Here is a 22,714-nt window from a genome sequence, read left to right on the forward strand (position 1 = left end):
TGGAAAATCAACAAGAAGTTGGAGCCAACAGGTGCTAATCATCTTATCCTGGAAGGACAAAAGGCTGGGTTCCTAATGTTGACATCAATACTGTCCAATCCAGATGTTTCTGCACCTGACGGGAGCTCAGAGACTCAACTATAAATAACAACACAAGAGGAGCCCTGCTAGGTCAGACCAGTGGTCCCTTTAGACCAGCAACACATTGCAGCGAACAGGTGCCAACCAATTGCCCTGGAAGACCAACAAACAGGGCATGAAGCCAATAACTTCTCTAATATTGCTCCCTAACATCAGTATTAAGAGGTTTACTGCCTCTGGAAGGTTTCCTTTAGTCATCACTGCTAATAGCCATTCATGGACCTATGCACCATGAATCTGACTTGTACCCTTCTAAAGCCATCTATGTTGATGCATGAACATCGATGTCTTTACATCTTCAGAAGATGGCTACATCTTCAGAAGTTCTCTATTAGTCATACAGGTAGATAGTTTGAAAGTTATATTATGGCGCTGATTGGATCCAAGACTCAGAACTTGGCATCTCTAGTTAAAAAGGATCACCTGTGACCTGAGAGTTTGGACAGCTACTTCCAGTCAGAGTTGACAACATTGACCATGATAGACCACAGGTCAGACTCCATAGAAGGCAGTTTCATGTGACCACTGTCATGTGACCACTGAGATGTTGCAGGTCAATGGTGAGGTATCTGTTTGTATGGAAAAAGTCCCAGTTTCACCAGTAGTACAAGCATAAAAGCAGCATTAGGTGAGACGTTGACTTTTTTTACATTATGCCCAGTTGGGTACGGCTGATTTTTTAAATTCCTACTCTACCTTTTAGCCTGGAGGGGATTATATTTCCACCGTTCTCCTTCCCATCCATTATCAACTAAACAGCAACCAAATCTGCCTGGATGGTTCCTGTACTTTTAACATCAACCTGATCTATAGGTGAAGCTTTACATAGATCAGTGGTAATGACTACAGATGGAGACACAGGAGCAGGAACAGAGAAATAAGATGGTATCAACCTACAGTGAAACACACAATACAGGCACATAATGAAGAAATGCCCTGTTAGAGGAAGAAGGGAGGGGGGAGAGAGGGGGGGGATCAAAATGGCTTCTCTAATTTTAGGCCCAACAAACTAGTTTCTACCTTCACTATTCCAATCTTGTCCTTGCCAATCTTTCGCTGTCTTCACAGCTTTAATGGCACTCATAAAAGCTCACAAAATATTAGTTCCAACTTTATGACTGAGAATTCTGCCCATTATTACCTGAGGAAAAAGCACCGGATTGGCTTTCTCCCATTATGTGCTTGTTAGTCAGGAAAGCAAAGTGTTCGGTACTACATTTATATGTATAAGCAACCTATTGAGAGAAAAGCATGGGCAAAAGGGAAGGAGAGGGCAGCAATCAGAACCACCAGAATAGCTCTTTAGAGATCGTTTTTCTAACCATCCCCTCCTGCCTGGAATCCCTCTTGGCTAAGAAAAGCTATTTGAATGAAATAAATATGGAGGTCTCAAGAGATGGGCGGAGAGAGGGTGAAAGGGACCTCATACCCAGCTATTATACAGTTTCCTGGAAATGAAGGGTACTAATAAAAAAAAATATACATCAAGAGATACCAACATGGCCAGGAAAAAAAACATAAGGGGATTTTCTTTTTCTTTTCTTTTTTTTGACAGACCAACTCCTGAGGAACAGGGTTTTATTCCAGACATTGGAATATACCTTTGGATAAAAATGTAAGAGCCTCAATGGATCACACTTGGTCCAATATTATTGGCAAAAAATGCAATCCAACAGGTGGTGCAAGATGGTCTATTACAGTGGTGGCAAACCTTTGGCACTCCAGATGTTATGAACTACAATTCCCATCAGCCCCTGCCAGCATGGCCAATTGGCCATGCTGGTAGGGGCTGATGGGAGTTGTAGTCCATAACATCTGGAGTGCCAAAGGTTCGCCACCACGGGTCTATTAGCCAATTGGCTATTGGTCCTCTAGTTACCTCAGGTCCACATTTCAAAGATGACAAAGGAACAAAGAAAAGCTGAATTTTAAGATGGTTTCCAAACAGGATTATTCGAAAGATAATCCGGGAAGTGTAATAGCAGTCTAAAAGGGGATTTTACACACACAGAGTAAGGCACTTCCAACACACTTTAGCAATTGTTTGAAAGTGTATTTTGCCATTTCACATAGTAAAAATCCAGCTGAGAGTGGATTGAAAGTGCACGTCACAGGAGGGAAATCAACAGGTAAAACATCTGTTGCCATGAAGGTACAAAGAAAGCAAGACCTTCACATTCATTTTCTCATCAGCAGGTAAACGGAAAAGACACACTGCTCCCATCCACGTGCAGGTGGGAACTATAACTTTACAACCAATAACTTATCCCTAAAGTTTCCCTGACAAACTCAGAAATGCTGCCAGAATTCCTGAAGCGAAGCTTATATCTACACAGGGATGCCAATATTGGGCTCGTTTCTGAGGGTGGCCACGTTGATCAGTAGCAAAACAGCTAGATTTGAATCCAGCAGTACCTTCGAGACCAACAAGACTTTTGTGGTATGAGCTTTTGAAAGTAATGAAGGGAGTCTCTTCATAATGAAGGGAGCCTCATTCATAATCATGCTCATATACCAAAAATATTGTTGGTCTCTAAGGTACTACTGGAGTCAAATCAATACAAGGCATTACGCTGCCCAAAAGATGTGTTCTGAGCTCCCTACAACTTGTTTTACAACCCTGCTGAACACGTCAAACAGAGTTCCCAGGGAGCTTGAAATTCCTCAGAATTCTAAGAGTATCTCCATAAAAGATCAATAATGGCAGGAGACTTTCCTAAAAGAGAGAACATTGTACACAACGGGCTTTCCAATACAGACCCTTTTCTGTGGAAGCACTATTGATGGCTTCACTATTGATCCTCAACTGTCACAGTGGCATCAACACATGCAGATGGTAAATTTCCCCAAAATTTTTTCCAGTCCCCACAGTGGCTATTTGCCTCCTCCAATGCCATGAGGCACTTTTTAAGAATTCGTTTCAATAAGTGAATTACTATTTTTTAAAAAACTCAAAAAGTCGTATTCGTTCTGGTCAGGGAAAGGGAATGGTTGACACAGTGGGGCTTTCCCCACTACAGAAGGGAGCTAAGGTCAACTCGGTTCCCTTCAGTGGAGGGCGATTCCAGGCTGTCCCCACAGCAACTGAGTTGGCCCCCTGGAACCGAGCTAAGTGGGCGGGATCATCTTGGTGCCTGTTTCGCTCCTCGATCGTGATTGGCGCTTGTGTTATGGCGGGAAACAGAAGCGTTCTTTTTTTTAACAGTTTTTACAGTTACATGCGCTTTCTGCCCGCCACGACTCTCCCGTTCTGCGCATGCCACAAAAGCGGCTCGTGATTGGTTAAACGGATGAGGTGTCATTTCGATGCTTCCCCACTTCAAAGCTTTGAAGCAGTATCGACCTTGTTCCAGCAGAAAAGTGTAGTTCATAACTGCGACAAGGATGTCGCAGTTCTAAGAGGGGACCTGAGACAAACAATGTTGAGCTCGGTGGCAGTGAGGTTTCACTGAGGCGAACCTAGGTAGAAACCAGTTCAACTCTGTCAGTGGGGAAAGCCCCACAGAGATTGTGGAAAGGAAAATGGCTGCCAGGAGGGAGGAAATTGGGAAATCTAGACTTTCCCACACAAAGACAGCCCAGCTTTACAGCAGTCTTTCCCAAAAGAGTTTGAGAAAGGCTGGGAAAAACCAAGGAGGTGCACAAATATTCCATGAGTCGTGAGGACACAAGAGGAAAATCCCACTTCCCCACAGCATCAATCCCCAGGCAAATAACCCGTGTGGAAAAGCCTTATAACTGATCTTTCCCCTAAAATGTACAGCTGCAGCCCACTATTGGGAGAATCCTCAGGCACACCTGAGTTTACAGAGAGGCTCAACAATGGAGAAAGGAGAGAAGAAAGTGTGCAAGTAGCAATCTTCAAGGTTCATTGGCTTTCTTCAAGACTCTTCTGCAGAAATGCCTATTGGCTTCCATAGATTGTATTTGCTGTGTATGTAAATAATAACCAATCTTAAAGTAAATACCATACACCTATCCCAAGTCTGCGGCTATCTCTCCCCATCTCCTTCCAAAGAACATAAATCCACAAAACAAAACAAGTCCATCAATGTATTTTGAAGTCTACTTCCCCCAAAAGATAAGCATTTTTTATTTTGATAGCGATTCAGCGGAACAGAAAGCTTTGAGATAGCAGCCAGTTCCCACGGCTGCCTAATGCAAACAGATCCCACCCCTGAATTTCTCCTACCTAGCACAAGTCTTCTCGGTACAAGTTCTTTCAACAGGTTACCTTTGGACTCCAAAATACCTAGCAGAAAGTGAAGTCATTTATGATTGCATTGGGGATTTGTTTGTTTGTTTGTTTTAATTTCTGTAATAGGCCTTGAGCCTTAGTGAGGAAGGCTATAAATAAAGATAGTAAATACTTTCACCTACCCTGATGACAACTGATTGTTGGAAGATATACCTGCCTTTGAAGTTTGTGTGAGTATCTGCCATCAAGTCACAAATGACTTATGGTGACACGGTAGGGTTTACAAGACAAGAAAAGTTCAGTTTTGGTTTGCCATTGCCTGCCTCTGCCTGGGCTGTGTGAGTTCTGAGAGAACTGTGACTGGCCCAAGGTCACCCAGCAGGCTTCTTATGGAAGAGTGAGGAATCGAACCCAGCACTCCAGATTACAGTTTGTCACTTTTAACCGCTACATCAGCAGAACTGCTTGATGTAGAACTTCTTCCCTTGCAGAACGGCACGTTAGAATAATTCTCAAGATAGCTCAGGCACAAACAGAAACAGGGAAGACATTAGCACCAAGTCATATCAAGTTATCTGAATTTTGGCTATTTTCTTACTTACTTATGTCAAGGAACAGGAACTATTTTTCCACCCTTATGTACCCATATCAAAAGTTCAGCGGTTTGGAATTTCTCCAGCCTACTTGTATTTGTTGGCACAAGTACTCAAGCAAGAGTCAAGGATTTCTACATTTTCTGGCAGGGCAAAAAGTTACCTGGCTCCAGCACTGCTGAGTGTATTGTTTGTGAATACAGAGTAACAACCTGTACATGCTATATAGATCCTGCAAGTTTTCCTCCCCAGAAGATTATCAACCTTAACCTGGGATCCCCATCCACAAAAAAGAGCCTTCTATATTTGATACAACATGATCAATTCCTATTAAAAATACGGGCAATTCCTATTTTCATCCAGGTGTCATCTGTTCTTTTCCATCCACTCTACCCATCATCCTTAATATCGGCCTAATGATTGTGTCACATGATCACCATCCACACCTACGTGGACACTCTTTGTAAGTCTTGCTAGCTGACTAGGATCGGCGCTGATTTCAAACAACGCTCAGCCACAGAATCACTTTTCAACATTCTGGACGATTATGCACAAGGTGTCTGGCACGCAATGAGGTGAATGTCCATCACAGCAAGGTTTCTGTTATGGACAAATTTCCTCAAGCTCTGCTTTCATGTTCCATTCTCTCCGTGGTATTATTTTTTATTATTATTGTATCGTATTTTTATCCCACCCTTTCCCGGAGGCGCTCAGGGCAGGTTACAGCAAATTAAAACACATCAAAACATTTAAATAACGTTAAACATTAAAACTATAAAATGCCTATTAGCATTACAGTGTACACTCTAGTATAACTAATTGATAGATAATTTATGAAATAGATGGCAACTTGAATAAATCCATACCGTCTCATTCCCACTCCTCCCCTCCCCCCCGCAACACCACTTCTAGCTCGACGTTTAATTTGCTTTGCTGCCAAAGCAAGCAGATTTGCCAGTGAGCACAACTTCGCCCCGACAATAAAAACATAAGAACGAGCCTGCTGGATCAGACCAGAGTCCATCTAGTCCAGCACTCTGCTACTCGCAGTGGCCCACCAGGTGCCTTTGGGAGCTCACATGCTGGATGTGAAAGCAATGGCCTTCTGCTGCTGCCTTCAATGTTCCCTTCACCTATGACCAGACAATCTAGCTCCACCCTTCCCACTCCCTCACACTGCCTTTCACCAATGAATATTCAAGTTGGTATAATGACGTATGACAAGAATTGTTTGATGTGGGTCAGCCCCCACACTGTTTCCACGAGGTCACAGATCATTGCTAGGGAGAGAATCTATGAATAGTACTAAACCATGGATGGAATATGGAAGACCCATTTAGCAGAGGCAACATACCTCTGAACATCAAATGCTGGGGACAAAGGAGCTGGCCTTAGCCTTTATATCTTGATGACAAGCATCTCAGAGGTGTCCAACTGCAATTACTGTACTGGATAACCATTACTTTAGTCCAGCAAATACATTCCTGTGCTCATGTGTAACATGCATGAACCAGAACAAATGATGCACCACATAGTCCTCAGGTGCCATACTAATTAGGCTTGGTCTGTCTTCCTTGATAGTCTAGGAAGTCTGGCCTAGTAAACCATCCAGAAGAGAGGAAGCTTGGAAAAGGAAGAAGAACAGTGTGGATTTATATCCCCCCCCTCTCTCTCCTGTAAGGAGACTCAAAGGGGTTTACAATCTCCTTTCCCTTCCCGCCCCCACCCCCCACAACAAGGTGAGTGGGGTTGAGAGAGCTCCAAAGAACTGTGACTAGCCCAAGGTCACCAAGGTGGCATATGCTGGAGTGCACAAAGCTAATCTGGTTCACCAGATAAGCCTCCACAGCTCAAGTGGCAGGGCAGGGAATCAAACCCGGTTCCCCAGATTAGAGTGGACCTGCTCTTAACCACTACACCACGCTGGCTCTCTGCACAGAACATTCTGAGCACAAAACATTCTGAGATCATCAAAGGAAGAGCAGAATAAGAGTGTATGAAATCGACTAGACTTTTTGACTGTTTTACCATCCCACCATGATGTCCACTGAAACCCATGGCAAATGTGAGTAATATAGGAAATTAACAAGAGAACGATTCTGGATCAAAAAAAGCAAGGAAAGGCGCTTCTGAAAGCCATTTCCGTTTAAAATTTTGGAACAAAATAGAGCCAGAGAATTATAACTTTCTCTTTGTTAAGTGCTTGTTTCCCTCTACACCAATTGCTTCCTTGTCCCCTTCAAGGCAGTAATAAGCGAGCCAATTATTCCAATTAAAAAGACAGAATGAGGAACTGCTTCTATACATTACTTAGATTTATTTTTTGTCTTGCATCCTTGGCTTAGTTTCTCCCTCCTGACCAAAGTCCTGCCCGTGGGTTGGAGCCAGCCAGCTTTCTTGCTCCATCTCGCCTGATTCGGCTCCATATTACAGTCTCCATATTACAGTCTCCATATTACATGGTCCCATAATCAACAACATAGCCTTAGATTTATTGTTGAAGGATTTCACAGCCGGAATCACTAGGATGTTGTGGGGTTTTTTGGGTTGTATGGCCGTGTTCCAGTAGTATTTCCTCCTGACATTTCGCCTGGCGAAACATCAGGAGAAAATACTGCTGGAACATGGCCATACAACCCAAAAAAACCCACAACATCCTAACACAGTCTTTCCTTTTTCACCACCAGAAAACCTGGCTTCACTGAATGCTGGGGTTCTGATTGGAAAAAACTTTCTGGCTGGTATGGTTTTAGAAATTCTGCTCTTGATCCACCAGGATTCTTTGATCCTCTTCCAGGGGGTTCCAAAACTCAGATATAAATACTAATGAAAAATGCTAGAACCTACTCTAAAGTTTCCCCATGTGCTGAAGATAATATCAGGAACGTTCCTTATCTCTTCGCTGCACAAACACTTGCAGTAGAAACGTCAAAGAAGAAGAGACGAAGAAGAGTTTGGATTTATATCCCCCCTTTCTCTCCTGTAGGAGACTCAAAGGGGCTGACAATCTCCTTGCCCTTCCCCCCTCACAACAAACACCCTGTGAGGTGGGTGGGGCTGAGAGAGCTCCGAAGAACTGTGACTAGCCCAAGGTCACCCAGCTGGCGTGTGTGGGAGTGCACAGGCTAATCTGAATTCCCCAGATAAGTCTCCACAGCTCAAGCGGCAGAGTGGGGAATCAAACCCGGTTCCTCCAGATTAGATTAACCTCCTACGCCACTGCTGCTCAAAGTGTGTGTTACCACCAGACTCCTCACACGAACACTTATTTGGGAGAACGGACCAAGAAAACAAGTGTGTGTTTTTAATCTTGAAGCCTCAAAGTCTCATCATACTTGGTGGCAAAGGTGACGGTTCAAATCCACACAAGACAGAGGAACCAGCATGGCTGCCCTCACAACCTACCACCACCATTTAAGACCCCTCTCCTTCAAGACGGAGCTACCATACAGGTTTGGCAGCTGCCGAAAACAGTATCTACTAACACCTTCTTCTCCCTCATGACACTACTGCAAGCTGCACAAAGCACAGCTGTTTCTTCACCCGCAGTGGCCCAGTGACTTTAAACAGGGAAACAAAATTGTGCTAGCTGCCTGGGGAAGGAGAGCAGGAATGAGGCACAAAGCTACCATTTTCAGCAGCGGAAATGCGTGCGCAATTTTTAGTTCCCATCTTAGGAATCCTCGACACAGGATGTCAATACCCCCATTTACACAAATCTTCGCAGCTTACAATTAAGATCTTCCCCCTCTTCAAGAGTGGGAAAATTACACAAGTGCAAACATTGAAAGTGCAGCAAGGATGCACACATGACCATATTTCCACACCATGCATTCAGAGGGCCAGCTGCAATAAGTGCATGTACGTTGCAGAGGTTTCAACCCATTTCGGAACCATCCCTCCCTTAGCAAACGTTCTGGAAGAGCACTAAACTATTACGTGCTCTTCCAGTAACTTTACCATCAAACTGGCTGATCAAGTCCAAACTCTACAATAGCAGAGAATCTTCAGTGACGGTCCTAGCAAAAAAACCACAATGGGCAGGCTGCTGGCTTAGCCCTTCTATTGTGCATCCCCTGAAGTTAGCTGCTATGATATTCATACCCTCCAAAAAGTCACATCAGCATTTGAGGCCCATAAAAAAGGATGCATGTGAAGACTGCCATCCAGGGAGCTTACTCCTGCGAAGAACCACAGGCCTCCAAGTGTGAATCTTCATCTTTAACACCCGAGCCTGACAGAGTTCTGAAGAACCCAAAAGCTTGCACATTGGTTATAACAAAAAAAATGTATCACATGGGGTTTTACATTAGACCAGCATCGCTACCTTTTAATATTTGACTTTTAAGTTCGCCACATAACCACTTCCAAACACGTCCTGAGGTAAAGTGTGCCATGGAGTCACAACCAACTCATGGTTGACATAAATTAGAGGTGGTTTGCAACTGCATTCCTCTATATCCGAGGTCTGCAACCTGCGGCTCTCCAGATGTTCATGGACTACAATTCCCATCCCAATTGGCTATTGAAGTCGTGCCTGCAGGGTCGCAAGGAAGAGGCAAGACGCGGTGATATCATCCGGTGGAGAGAGCCAGCAGCAGGGAGCGCGGGATCCGTGGATCTGGCAACTCTCTCGTGTGCTAGTCCCTGGCACCTTTTATTAGGGTTTCTCTGGGGGCGTGTAAAGGGGTCGGATAGGCGGGAGAGCGGGAGATCATCATGTGATGCATGATCTCATCGGGCTGCTACGTGCAGGAGGAAGCGTCCGCGTCTGGGTCTAATCCATACCTGGGGGCAAGAGCCCTTTTGTCCCTTTGTCTGGGACACCTGGTGACCGTGAGTCAGGTAGTTCATGACCTGTGACTCACGGGGGAACAGGGGGGGGGAGCGTTTGTGCCCAGAAGGCCGTAGCTGGCACCGGCATTCCAGGCGCTCTATCTACGGTTCTGCTGGGTTCGTGGGCTCACCCCTACAGCTATGCTGGCAGAGGCTGATGGGATTTGTAGTCCATGAACATGTGGAGAGCCACAGGTTGCAGACTCATAAGAAGAACATAAGAACATAAGAACAAGCCAGCTGGATCAGACCAGAGTCCATCTAGTCCAGCTCTCTACTACTCGCAGTAGCCCACCAGTGGCCCACTCCTGCTCTATATCATAGCCCCTGTCTTTGTTGGGGGTCTCCTGTCCAAACACCAACCCTAGTTAGCTTCAGAGTTCTGACAAGATTGGGCTTGTCTGGGCAATCAGGGCTGCTACAAAAACACAACTATCACAATAAAAACTCAACAAAAAGGTGCTCTACCTGAAACTTCTCTTTAGCATAATGTGAGAACATACAGTATTAACCCCTCAGGGTAAGTTCCGCAAAAAACATGATGCGCACATAATCTCTTGGTGTACACGGAGCATCCTCTAGCTTCCTATCTCGGAAGGATTTGCCATTCAAATGGAACTGATGGGCCACTGGCAACGGTGCAGAGCAACATTGTGTTGAGCACACAAGCATCTCATCTTAATTAAAAAGGATTAGCTATAATGTAAACAAATGGCCTTTCAAAATGTACTGTTTTCATAGATGCAGGGCTATGGGAATACATAGCTACAGTTCTGGACGCCATCCAGTCCCACTGCAAGACAACCCCCATTAACATTCAGCTCTACATGAGCTGACGGGAAGTAACGTAAAAGGCCAGAAACTGCGCAAAATGCCAATGCTTATGAGCAGATCATGTCAAGCTTCACGGGGACTTGCGTTCAAGGGGGAAGGAGCGGGAAGTTTCCAGACTCAGAGCACACTTCATTTTTTAGCATTTCCATAGCAGTCCTGAAGCCTCTCAATTGCATCTGTGTGGGGTGACAGCAATCACAGGATGGCCTTCAAGTCAACGTTCAAGCGACCTTTCCCGAGCTAAACACCCAAGGACCAACAGAGCTTGGGCAAACTCAAGGCTGCGACACAAACCTGATCAGCAGGGGCGTACTGCCCAGGGGGACATACGGGGTCAAATGTCCCCAGACTGTGGCCATTTAGTCACGTGGGGGGGGGAATCGCCCCCCACCCCTCCTCCTTCCCCCTGGGTCCATACACTGATTTCTGAGTTGGGGCATGTTCTATAATGTGATGGTGACTTTGAGATGACCTGGTGCAAAAAAACATTGTTTGGTAGTGGTATGGGAGGGCAGCCAGCCATATTTTGGGGGGGGGAAGGGGGGGGCAGAAAACTCAGATTTTGCAACGGGCTACATTATCCCTAGATATGCCTCTGCTATTCATTGACATGAAATTATCCTATATTGCAGTGGTGGCGAACCTATGGCACAGGTGCCAGAGGTGGCACTCAGAGCCCTCTCTGTGGGCACGCGCAAACAGAGTCCTCCCCCCCCACACACATCTAGGCTGGCCTGGGCTCAATTATTAGCATTAAACCTAAGACCTAGTTTTGGGGAAGCAGTGTAGGTAACCCTGTTAAGCACTGTTAAACCCCACTGATTTTCATGCGAAGAACTAAAGCGCGATCCTTTACCTGGGAGAAAGCTTGGTTGCTGGCAATGGGGATTGCTTCTGAGTAAACCCTCCTAGGGTCGTGATTCACCCATTGGAAGAGTTGCATGGTTGCTTCAAAGCAAAGCCACAGACTACCACCAAGCTTACTCCCGAGTAACACACGCCTTGGAGCCAACCGTTTTTTCTAAACTAAAACCTCAGTATTCAGGTTAAATTGCCGTGTTGGCACTTTGCGATAAATAAGTGGGTCTTCGGTTGCCATTTGGGCACTCAGTCTCGAAAAGGTTCGCCATCACTGCTATATTGAATCAGACCACTAGTTCATTTGGTCAGAACTGCCTACTCAGACTGGCAGCCGCTCTCCTGAGACTTAGGCAAGGGGTTTTTTTGTATCACCTCCCACCTGAGCCTTTTAACTGGAGATGCTGGATTAGCTATCAGGGATCTTCTCCATGCAAAGCAGATGCTCTACCACTGAACCGTGACCCCTTCCAAGGAATGAAGCTGCCTTGCATTCAATCAGACCATTGGTCTATCAAGCTGAGTACTGCCCGCTCTGATGGCAGCAGCTTTCCAGCCCAAGCCCTTGCCAAACCAACACTGGGGAACAAAAGACATTAAGTTTAGTTTAGTTCATTCAATTTATATCCCACTCTCCCCCGAAGGGCTCAGGGCGGCGCACAACAACAGCATAAGTAACAATAACAATATCAATACTAGCAAACATCAATAAGCATCACAAGATACAAGAAATTCATAGGCATGGGCAATAAAGTCAACAAAATAACAAGTCACAATACCGTACATTACAAAGTCAGTATCATACATTATAAAGTATACCATCACACAAAAATTATCAATAACATGACACACTAGTATATAATGTAACAGCATCAGCAAAATAACAACAATCATAACATATACATAGCTAAATGCCAATGGATATCAATAACTAGTACACAGTAACATGCTGATATCATTAATTAACAGAACATCAACAATCCTAGCCCCATAATACTTTAAAAATAAAAATAAAATTTGCCAGTAGTGGGTGCCCAGACAATGCCATGTTTCAGTCCCATAGACAGAAAGCGGCCTTGGGCCGTCTGTGTTTTTTTGGCTCCAGCCCCAGAAGTGTAAAACTGGAATAGAAGCAGCCTAATGCAAAATTTGCCATTAAGACAAAGGTTGACTTTAGGCATCTGACTTCACCCAAAGAGACTGAAAATGTGCAAGAGATTGCTGGTCTACAGGTTCATACGCTTCACTTCTCTCCTGTCCCCTCTCACACGGAGAATCATGGTTAAAAACTAACTCCAATCGCTTGTGATTTACGAATGCGGGTGCGAGGTTTAAACAAAGTTCATTTCCTCCCCACTAACTGGATTCCAAGCTGTAATACCTTCGCATCTTGACACCCCTCTTTGCAACACCCTCTCTCATCTTCTGCCTGGGAAATACCAGCGCAGGGATCTCCATACCGACTTTAAAATAAGAGAAGTTAAAAGAAAAGAAAAAAACACTCAGGTTTATTATTTGGGACAAAGGCAAGGCCCAAAAAATGTTATGTGAATTTCCAGATTGGGGGGGGGGGGCGCTGCACCCCTAACCTCTGTAATGGGGAAGGGATAACTGCAATTCTACAAAGTGCAGGATGAACATATAAAGATATCTCATGTCAAGCCAAGTCATGCGTACTCTCTTTTTGGACAGAGGCCCCTTCCTCACATGCAGAATAATGCACTTTCAATCCACTTTAAATGCACTTTGCAGCTCTGTGGAATAGCCAAATCCACTTGCAAACAATTGTGAAAGTGGACTGAAAGTGCATTATTCTGCATGTGCGGAAGGGGCCAGAGGCAATCCAGGTCTCAGATACCCACCCTACCCCAGCTGCCCAAGATCTTTTGAAGATACCAGAGATCACACCCAGGACTTTGTGTGTGTAAAGTATGAACACCTGATAAATCTAAAGCATTTTTAATATGACACCTTACAGAATCAAAACAGAATTACACCTTTTTAAGCCCATTAACTTCAACAAATGTGGAAGAGCACAACTCCACTTAGGATAGCACCCTAAGGACTCAGTTCATCTGCATTTTGTTTGCAAGGAGCTTAAGTTTTCCTCACATGGCTATATGTTTTAGCTAAGCGCAAAAAAGTTTTGTCTGTCAAACTTTACGGAAATATCTTACCCACAGCTGTTTCCTGATCAGGTTTTAGATGTGAACTATTGGGCCAGCCCAGCCTGAGTTAGGTTTTCATTTTTTCCCTCCTTCAAGCCTTTGACGACACAATTGAAACATCTAACATGCAGCCATATGGATCTATCGTGATATTTTAATAACACACAAAAAATATCTGCCAGGCTTCTGAAACTTCTGGCTGTGTGCTTTTTGTGCTAAAGCAGCAAACTTGCTATTGATTTCTGATTCCAGACTCCACAAAATGATTAGGCCGTCTCAGTATAACATATAAATGCACCTGTATTTATGACCTTTAACAATTATTTTAAGTGCTAAATGAGTTTTGTCGAGCCAGATCTATATTTCCTAACAGATCAGAGGCCTATTGTTCTCTCGGTTTTTAAAACCCGTAAGTCATCTGAACATCTGTGGGTAAAGGCCCTACTCGTCACCCCAGAAAATTAACAAAAACGCCTTCCATTTTTTTGTCCAATTCCTCCCCACCATTTGAAGGGGCATGAAAAAAACCTCAAGCAATATTTTCCCTAGTGAACTACTTTTAAGACATTACCTGCACAGAATCCATCGTATGAAGGTTTTTTATGTAAGACTGTCTACAGAGTTAGAGAACAATCCTTATGTATTGGACCCCAATCCTTATGTATATTATAGACAATATTTTCAAAGATATGTTGTTCAAACATGACTAATTGTATCCACAGTTAATTTGCTATAACATTTATACTAATATACTAATTACAAGTCCGTGTATAGTCCCATCTACAGCCCCATGAAGCTGGGAAAGGTGCTGCTGCCATGTCACCCCACTGCCTCCAGAGCAGCCATTCTCAACCAGGGTACCGTGGTACCCTGGGATGCCGTGAGCATGTCCCAGGGGCACCGCGGCAACACTAACCCCCCTCCCATTTTTGTGGTGTCTCCCACCAGCACCAGCAAGGACATGGAGCTGGCCCATGGGGCAGGGCCTGCCACAAGGTCAGCAGCCACCACCACCCCCAGTGCTTCCCTTCATCCTGGGAGGGGAAGGTGGGGGGTGTGGCAAGCAGGGGCAATGGGAGAGGAAGGTGGAGGGTACCGTGAGATATGAAGAGTGAGGTCAAGGGTACCCTGACCTCGAAAAGGTTGGGAAACACTGCTCCAGAGGGTTCTTCGATAGCATGAGAAGACAGAAAATATAAACAAACATCCCTCCCACCAGAAAGCACTCCATAGGGCTACATGTCGGAGTCCCAGACCACAGTGGTATTCACTGCTACGTCGGGGGCGGAAGCTGACTAATATCAGCTCCGCTTCTGGGAACGCCTGTGAATATCACTGCTGCACCAATGGGGCCAGCAACAGCGCAAAATTGGTGGCACAGTGCCCTGCGTTGCATCCAAACATTTCAGAGGGCCACCGGGGCTGCCCACCGACGCCTTTGCCTAAGGCTGGGACAAGTGCCCTAGAGAGTGCAAATCCATTGGTGCAATTCGAAGCTGTTCCCCTCCTCCTTTGGATAGGGATGTTAATTCAGTATTAAAATAGCCTGCTAGGTCTATGACAGGGGTCCCCAAACTTTTTAAACAGGGGGCCAGTTCACGCATGGCCAGAGCCCAGCCGGGGGCCGGACCAAGTGCCGCCCGCAGGGGGGGGGCGCCATTCATCCGCCCTCGACCCGCCCCTGGCCGAGCCCCCCACCCCCGCGGTCCCCTTCCAATCCGGCCCTGAAGCTCCGCCGCCTTTCTCCCCCCTTTGCCGCATTGGTACGGTCCCCTCCAGCCGCTTGGAATGAGCAGCGAGTCGCCCGCGCTTAATGCTGTTTGTAAACCTGGGGAAAAGGAGATAGAGAAGGGGGAGATCCGCTTCTGCCCAGCGGGCCGGATAAATGTCTTCCGGGGGCCTGATTTGGCCCCCGGGCCGTAGTTTGGGGACCCCTGGTCTATGACAAAGCTCGCTCAATGCTATCTTATGCTTCCAGCTGTTCCTAAGAAGGCTGTAGATATCCTGAGACTGTAGATCCTCTGGTCTGATGCCTGGAAGCAGTTTTGGAATGGATGCAGACTAATAAACTGAAGCTTAATCCTGACTGGTGGGTGGAGGATCTGATCCAGGATTTAAGGTGTCATCCATTTTGTTGGGGGTTGCACTCCCCTTGAAGTTCTGTAATCTGGGCATGATCTTAAACCAGGTAAGCAGGTGGTTTCTGGGATCAAGAGTGCCTTTTACCAGCTTAGACTGGTTAGCCAGCTGCAACTCTCCTAGACAGACAAGATCTGACCTCTGTAGTCCATGCCCTGGTGACATCTTTAGATTACAGGAATATGCTCTATGTGGGGCTGCCCTTGAAAAGCGTTTAAAACTTCAACTGGTGGAAAGTAATTGTTCCACCTCCTTGGACCTCATATAAATTCTAGGCAAGATGGTCAGACTCAATAAGTAGACTCAAAACTGGTCAGACTCAATAAGTAGCTTTGTATGTGTGCATGTGACACTGTATTCATCCCCTTGGCAGACTGAAAACACCTAAGAATTCTACTGTTGTCACCTCTGATTGGTCTAATGTTTCAGAAAGAGGAGAGAGAGCTGTAGATCCGCTGAACTTCCACAAGTTAAATTGGATACATCACACCATATTTCATCCTATAAGTGGCTGTAGCCCTGGTCCATTCACACTTTGCACAGAACACTTTCATCGTGCCGACCTTCAAGTATTATACAGGGTCAAACAGATATCAAATAAAGAACAGCTTAAGTGCCTGAAGTCTTGCATCCACATAATGTCGATATAATGGTCAACATTCTGAACCCATTCCCATCTTATGGGGGACGCAGCCCGATTCATGAGAATCCACGGGATTACTTCCATTGCTGGCAATAAGATGTAGACTCCAGCCCAAAAAATCTCAGACTGAGTAGCTTTTGTTCAGCCCTGAAAACCTGGCCCAGTCATTATTCAGAGAAGCAAGATGCATAAATAATGGCTAGATTGCACATATACAGAGATTCCTACTCCGCACTTCCTCAAACCCATCTTTATCTTTTTAAGCCATTCTGGAATAATTTGGACCTCTGTGTAATATACCATATATTAGGACCGTGGTGGCGAACCTATGGCACTCTGGAGTGCCACAGGTTCACCACCACTGTATTAGGTGCATGCTAAAAAGTTGAATTAGATCCCACCCAGATTTCCACAAGGACAAGGGGGAAGCCATTTTTGCCAATGCCTCATTCTGTGGGAGGTCTTCAGTTTCCCCTAAACTTTCCTGTAGGTCCCCAATCTCAAGAAGCAGAATCGGGGGCTATTTGCAGGATGCCACAGGTGAGGGTGAAAATCATTCCCCCTGTGCCGAGAGAAATCTAGATGGCATCCAATCAGTTAACTCCCTATCTGGGTACAGTTAAATCCCTGTCTGTATCTACCCCACGTCTACTACTCAAAATGCCAACATTTCTTGTTGTACTGCAAGCATAGTGGAACTGTTCAGGGGATGACCTCCACATGGGGAGATCATCTCCCTCTGCTCCAGTTCCCTGTCTGCAAAATGGGTACATGTAATTAAGAGCAAGGGATGATGAGAATATCGCTAAAGTAAAGAAATACTATCTTCTATTCCAGCGATTCCCAACCAGGGTTCCGTGGTACCCAGGGGTGCCGTGAGCATGTCCCAGGGGTACTGCGGCAACACTACCAGCCCCCCTCACTTTTGTGGTGTCTCCCGCCGGCGCCAGCAAGGATATGGAGCTGGCCCAGAAGGCAGGGCCTGCCACAAGGTCAGCAGCCAATTCCCACACCACTCCCCAGTGCTTCCCTTCACCCTGGGAGGGGAAGATGGAGGGGTGGCAAGCAGGGGAACTGGGAAGGAAAGGTGGGGGGGAGGGTGGCAGGGGTACCGTGAGATATGAAGAGTGAGGTCAAGGGTACCGTGATGTCGAAAAGGTTGGGAAACACTGTTCTATTCCAAGAAGGTGTAGATTATAAAAACCAATTGATCTGAAAATAAAACATGGAGAGTCCCAACATGCTATGGTAGTACACAAACACACAGGTTGAGACAACACTACATTTCGATTTATATATGAGAATAACGGGTTTCTTTTAGTCAAAGGAGAGATTACAAAGTCAAAAAGCCAATTCTTTCTGTGGCCTATTCTCATTTATTCCATTTTTTGCTCAGTTATGTTGCTCCATTGTTTCGAGTGGAAATATGACAGGTATCAAGAGAAGGAGCAGTTTTGAAATACACAAACCCTGCATCCCAAGTTAGTCTTCTTGTCATACAGCCACAAGATCAGCAAGTGAATATAACAGACCTTCTCCCCTCCACTTGGCCACAGTGCCTTTCTCTCAGCTCCCACACGCCACTTTGTACTGCTATTTGCTCAGAGATTGTGGCAAATAAAAAAAATAAGAACTCGCACTGCCATAAAACAGGAAACAGCTATCAGACAACCATCTGACCAGCTCTTGCTGTTATGAACTCCACCAATGACTGATAACACATAGCCACAGAAAAACAAACATAGCAATGGAATGAGTAAAGTTGTCATAACATATAGCTAGATATAGATCCACACATTCAATGGGGCGGGGGCACAAGAATCTTCCTGGACACACTCCCGGAAATTAAACCTTTAACCCATAAAACCTTTCCCCAAAAAACCCAGATAGGTACTGAGGCATTTATACAGGCCAACAGACAATCTTTGACTTGATATTCTGTATATTTCCAGGCCAAACAACCCTCTGGCCTTATTGTCCTCCATGGCACATTTCCAGCGAAACCAATCACTGATTCTCAGGCCAAAAGGATGAATAATTATTCATCATACAAAGAAAAGCTGAAAGATGGAAATCCTTCCATATAAGGTCTGCATACAATTTGTAAATTAGAAATCCAGATTTAAAATTAAAAGGAGTGGGTGGGACGATGAAAAGAAAAGGGCGGGGGGGGATATGATGTGAGTTTTACCATGTGTCACGCAGGGCCACACAGCGGTGGTCCTAATCCATTTATACAATGAACTGAGAAGAGCCATCCGCTCCTGCTGTGACAACCCCCCCCCCCCGCCAAAGGAGAGAATCAACATACAGACGTTGGTATATGCCAAATAAAAGCAGATCTACAAACAGATGTCTCTGCAAAACATTCAGTGTTTATTTAATCAATTATCCCCACCGCTGGCCCATACTGCGATGCACGTAATATGTCATGCGGCTAGAATAGCCAGGAGGTACGTTCTGGTCCCTTGAGAGGAATGGAAAGGATAACGGCGGAAAGGTCACAAAGTTACCATTTCACAACAACCACACCAAAATGGACACCACAACCGTCTTGGGGGTCCAGACTGAAGCAGCAGCTCAACCGACAGCTATCCCAGCTGCCTATCACCACACAACAGCATCTGTTTCAGCACCACCATTAAGAAAAGCCCTCCGCGGAGTGTGTTCACGTTTAACTATATAAATATATAAAATGGCACATTTCTTCCCTGATCCTCGCCTTCTTCGAGAGCCTTTCCCCTTGCTGCAAATAAATAAGCTGAACCGGGAAGGACGGGGAAGTGGCAAAGGAAGACGAAACATGATGGAGAAGAAGGCACTTCCCAAAAGGACCTTGCGATGGATCTAGCCTTTTAATTTTTAAGGTCTCCACCTTGAACCATCCTGTGCTTGTACCCAACTAGAGGCAGAGCCCAAAGCAGGTGGGAAGCACCTGGATTTTTCAAGTGGCACATCAAACAGACAGCCTTCAGTTTGCAGAGCGGCGACAAGAGCCATCCCCCATGCCACACTGTGCCTTTCTGCCTGCATCCCAGGAAGGGCAGGCACACTGGGTGTCTATACACGCAGCACAGGCAAGACTGGGATGCTAAATGCAAGCCCAAACAGGTGCCCAACGGCTATTTGGAGGTAGGTAACCGCTTCCTAAGCATGCCTGCCTAATTCCCTGGGGTTTTGCCCGGCCTCCTATTTCTCTCCCGGCGACAGGAGCATCCAAGACTGCCTTCCCCCATCTCCCATCTTTAATGGGCTCAGCGAAGCACCACGGTCTGCATGGATTCCAGCTCTTACCGCCGTTTGCAAAGTTCACCGATGTTTAGATAATAAAAAAGGCCGGGTCGAGAGGCCGAGGAGGCTGGGGGTGGTGGAAAGAGGCCAATCGAGCCACCCGCCCGCCCGCTTCAGGACCTTACCCGTAAGGCTGACAGATCGATCTCGTCCAGGCTCCGCGCCGGAGAATCGCTCGCCATGTTTCCGGGGACCGCCGCCGAGGACCGAGCGCCAGCACCGAGCAGGCTTCCCCGCACCTTGCAAAACCGTCTCCCGCCTGGGCTTCGGGGAGGGGGGGTCCCCGGGGGCTCTATTTCACGCCTCTTGGCATGCAACGCTGCCAGCGGCGGGGAGACCAGCCCCCTCCTCCCTGCAACCCTCGCCCGGAGAAGAGGAGGGGGAGAGAAAGCGGCGGACCCCCGAAAGCCGGGCGAAGCGAAGGCGGCCGCCGCGCCGTGGCTTTGCAACCTCTCCCTTTTTGCAAATCCCGGGGACGGCGGGCGGGCGGGCGGGCGACAGGCAGAGCCGGGGGAGGTTAAAGGTGGCGCCGGGGGCGGCGAGCGGGCATGCCGGCTGCGTTTCCCTCTGCCCGGATGGCGGCTGCGCGGATTGCTGCTCTAACGAGGCGCATCCAGCGCTCCCCTCCGATGCAAGCCGAAGCCACGCAAGGATCGCCTCTCGCCGCTTCCTGGGAGGAGGGAAAGGGAGTCACCCAGGGGGTGGCGCCTGCGCTCCCCCGGCGGAGATCGAGGCGGCGGCGGGAGCAGCATCCGCGGCCCTCCTTTGGCACTGTCCCTTTAATTTCTCAGGGGAGGAGGGATCGATGTGGGCGGGGGGGAGGGGGGAATCGATCAACCCGGCCGGCTGAAGCCTCCCGATCCTTTGACTGGCTGCAAGATCCCACCCGGGTGTGCCATTGGTCGGAAGCCCCGGCGAGCTACCTGCTCGCGCTGCTCTTGCAAAACCCGGCAAATCGGCAGAAACGAGGCTCTTTTGCAAGAAGCGGCGCCCGGATCGTTTCGGGGCGGGGAGTCCGATTAACACACACACACACACACACACACACCGTTTCCCCCGCACGGGATTGACCTAGATCCACCAGGCGAGCAGGGGGCAGATAAAGCTAACAGCCCCCAACCACGTTTCCTTAAGTACAGGATCACAGCGCTTGAGGTGCACTGTTCCTCAGGAGCTCTGGGTGGACTCCCCTCCTGCATTTCAGCCTCACAACTCTATGAGGCTAAGAGTGACTGGCCCAAGGGGACACCGTATGCATCACAACAGTGGGGATGTGAACTGGAAAGGGGGGGGGGGTATTCTCACAACAACCCCGTGAGTTGCGTTAGGTTAAGAAAGAGGGAGGCTGCCTCAAGGCCACCCTTGGCGGAGGGAGGATTTGAACCTGGGTTTCCAGGTGCCCACACAAAACGTTGGTGACTGACTACTACACCTTACCAGGATTTATTCTAGAGATGGTACTTTGGTACAGCTTAAACTTAGCCGGGTTAACAACTGAGTCTGACACAGTTTGTGATTCAAATGCAAAGGGCATCTCTGGATATAAAATGTCCACCTAGTGGAGAGTCACTGCGTTGCATCTGAACAAATGGACTCTAGTCCACCAGCGTTCATGCTGGAATAAAATCTGGTTAGTTTCTAGGTCTGGTACTAGACTCCTTTTATTTTTACTGGGCCGTGAGAACATGGTAGGACTTTACTTCTGAGTAAGGATTAAGGGCTACAACCCTATGAAGGAACTGATTTACCTCAGAGGGGTGGAGAGAGAGTGTACTGCCTCATAAATAAGGGTTGGGGGACATACAGCTATAATATGCATTTGCTTGGGACTGGGAGTAAGAGGCACTGAACTCTGTAGGATATTAACTACAGAGTTAACTTAGGCACAGATCGTACCTCATCGTACCGGGTATTTTTATGCCATTTTTGCTCCAGCACTTTCCCACATTTACAGGCTGTGAATTAGAAGTCCATTCTGCATTTGAGGGCTGTGATGGATTCCAAATTAAGATCGGTTTCCAGCCTCCATTTTATTAACGGCAATGTTACGGTTTCTTTCAAATTTAACCATATGGCGTGGTGACTTTCTTTTCAGACGATAAACACGGGAATTCAAAGCGGAAACCTAAAGCAGCTGTTCCAAACGCATTGCTAAAATTCCAAGCTGGGGTGTAATTGCTGCTGGAAGACGCACGGGTTGACTTGTATAAGGATACCTGGGCCATTAAAAATGAACACCTGGCAGAGAAAGGCTGCCTTGGAGGACCGGCCGAGTTTGTACTGGTGCAGCTGATTTGTACAGTGGGGAATCACACCCCGTTAACCTGGAAGCCTGTGGGGGCGAACTCTTTGTGCTTTGCAGGAAAGAGACAAAGATAATTTGTGCAAGCCCAGAGGCATTCTTGATTACTCCATCCAGAATCTATCCTGCAAAACAAGGTGCAGGTCTGTTTTGTGGGACTACATGCTGTGCTCGTTTAGCATGGTAACAAATGCCTCAATGGGGTTTCCTAATCGAGGCCAGCATGTAGTGGTTAGAACAAGGATCCGGGAGATCTAGTGGTAAGAACTAAGATCTGGGGACTAGATTCATATCCCTGCTCTGACTCGGAAGCTTTCTGGGTGACCTTGGGCCAGACATTTAACGCTAGCCTACCTTGTAGGGTGGTTGTTTGTTTATTTACTCCATTTGTAACTACCTTCTCCCCAGCGGGAACCCAAAGCTGCTTGCACAATTCTCCTCTCCGCCATCTTCACAACAATCCTGTGAGGTGGCTTGGGCTGAGAAAGTATAACAGCCCCAACATCACCCAGAGCTTCCACGGCGTGGAAATTCAAACCCAGGTCTCCCATACCTGTCCAACATTCTTAGCAACTACATCACACTGGCTCTCAGTGGCTGAGAGAGTAAAATAAAAGAGAACTATGTTGTAAGCAACTTTGAGTCCTCAAAGTCCTCAAAGGGAGCAGCAGTGGCATAGGAGGTTAAGAGCTCGTGTATCTAATCTGGAGG

At 46.7% G+C, this 22,714-nt stretch overlaps 1 protein-coding gene across 4 annotated transcripts in view; it reads right to left on the reverse strand.

Moving 5' to 3' along the window:
* The window catches only part of TNIK (TRAF2 and NCK interacting kinase), a 347,661-nt gene extending 327,184 nt beyond the window's left edge, over nucleotides 1-20,477 (reverse strand). For all 4 annotated transcript variants that reach the window (XM_048504900.1, XM_048504901.1, XM_048504899.1 and 1 more), the window contains exon 1: nucleotides 19,827-20,477. In XM_048504900.1, the coding sequence (XP_048360857.1) occupies nucleotides 19,827-19,883 (57 nt within the window). In that variant the 5' untranslated portion in view covers nucleotides 19,884-20,477. The remainder of the gene's footprint in view (nucleotides 1-19,826) is intronic.
* Between the last annotated feature and the right edge of the window lie 2,237 nt (nucleotides 20,478-22,714).

Source organism: Sphaerodactylus townsendi, linkage group LG08 (assembly GCF_021028975.2).
Source record: "Sphaerodactylus townsendi isolate TG3544 linkage group LG08, MPM_Stown_v2.3, whole genome shotgun sequence".
NCBI classification, from domain to species: Eukaryota; Metazoa; Chordata; class Lepidosauria; order Squamata; family Sphaerodactylidae; genus Sphaerodactylus; species Sphaerodactylus townsendi.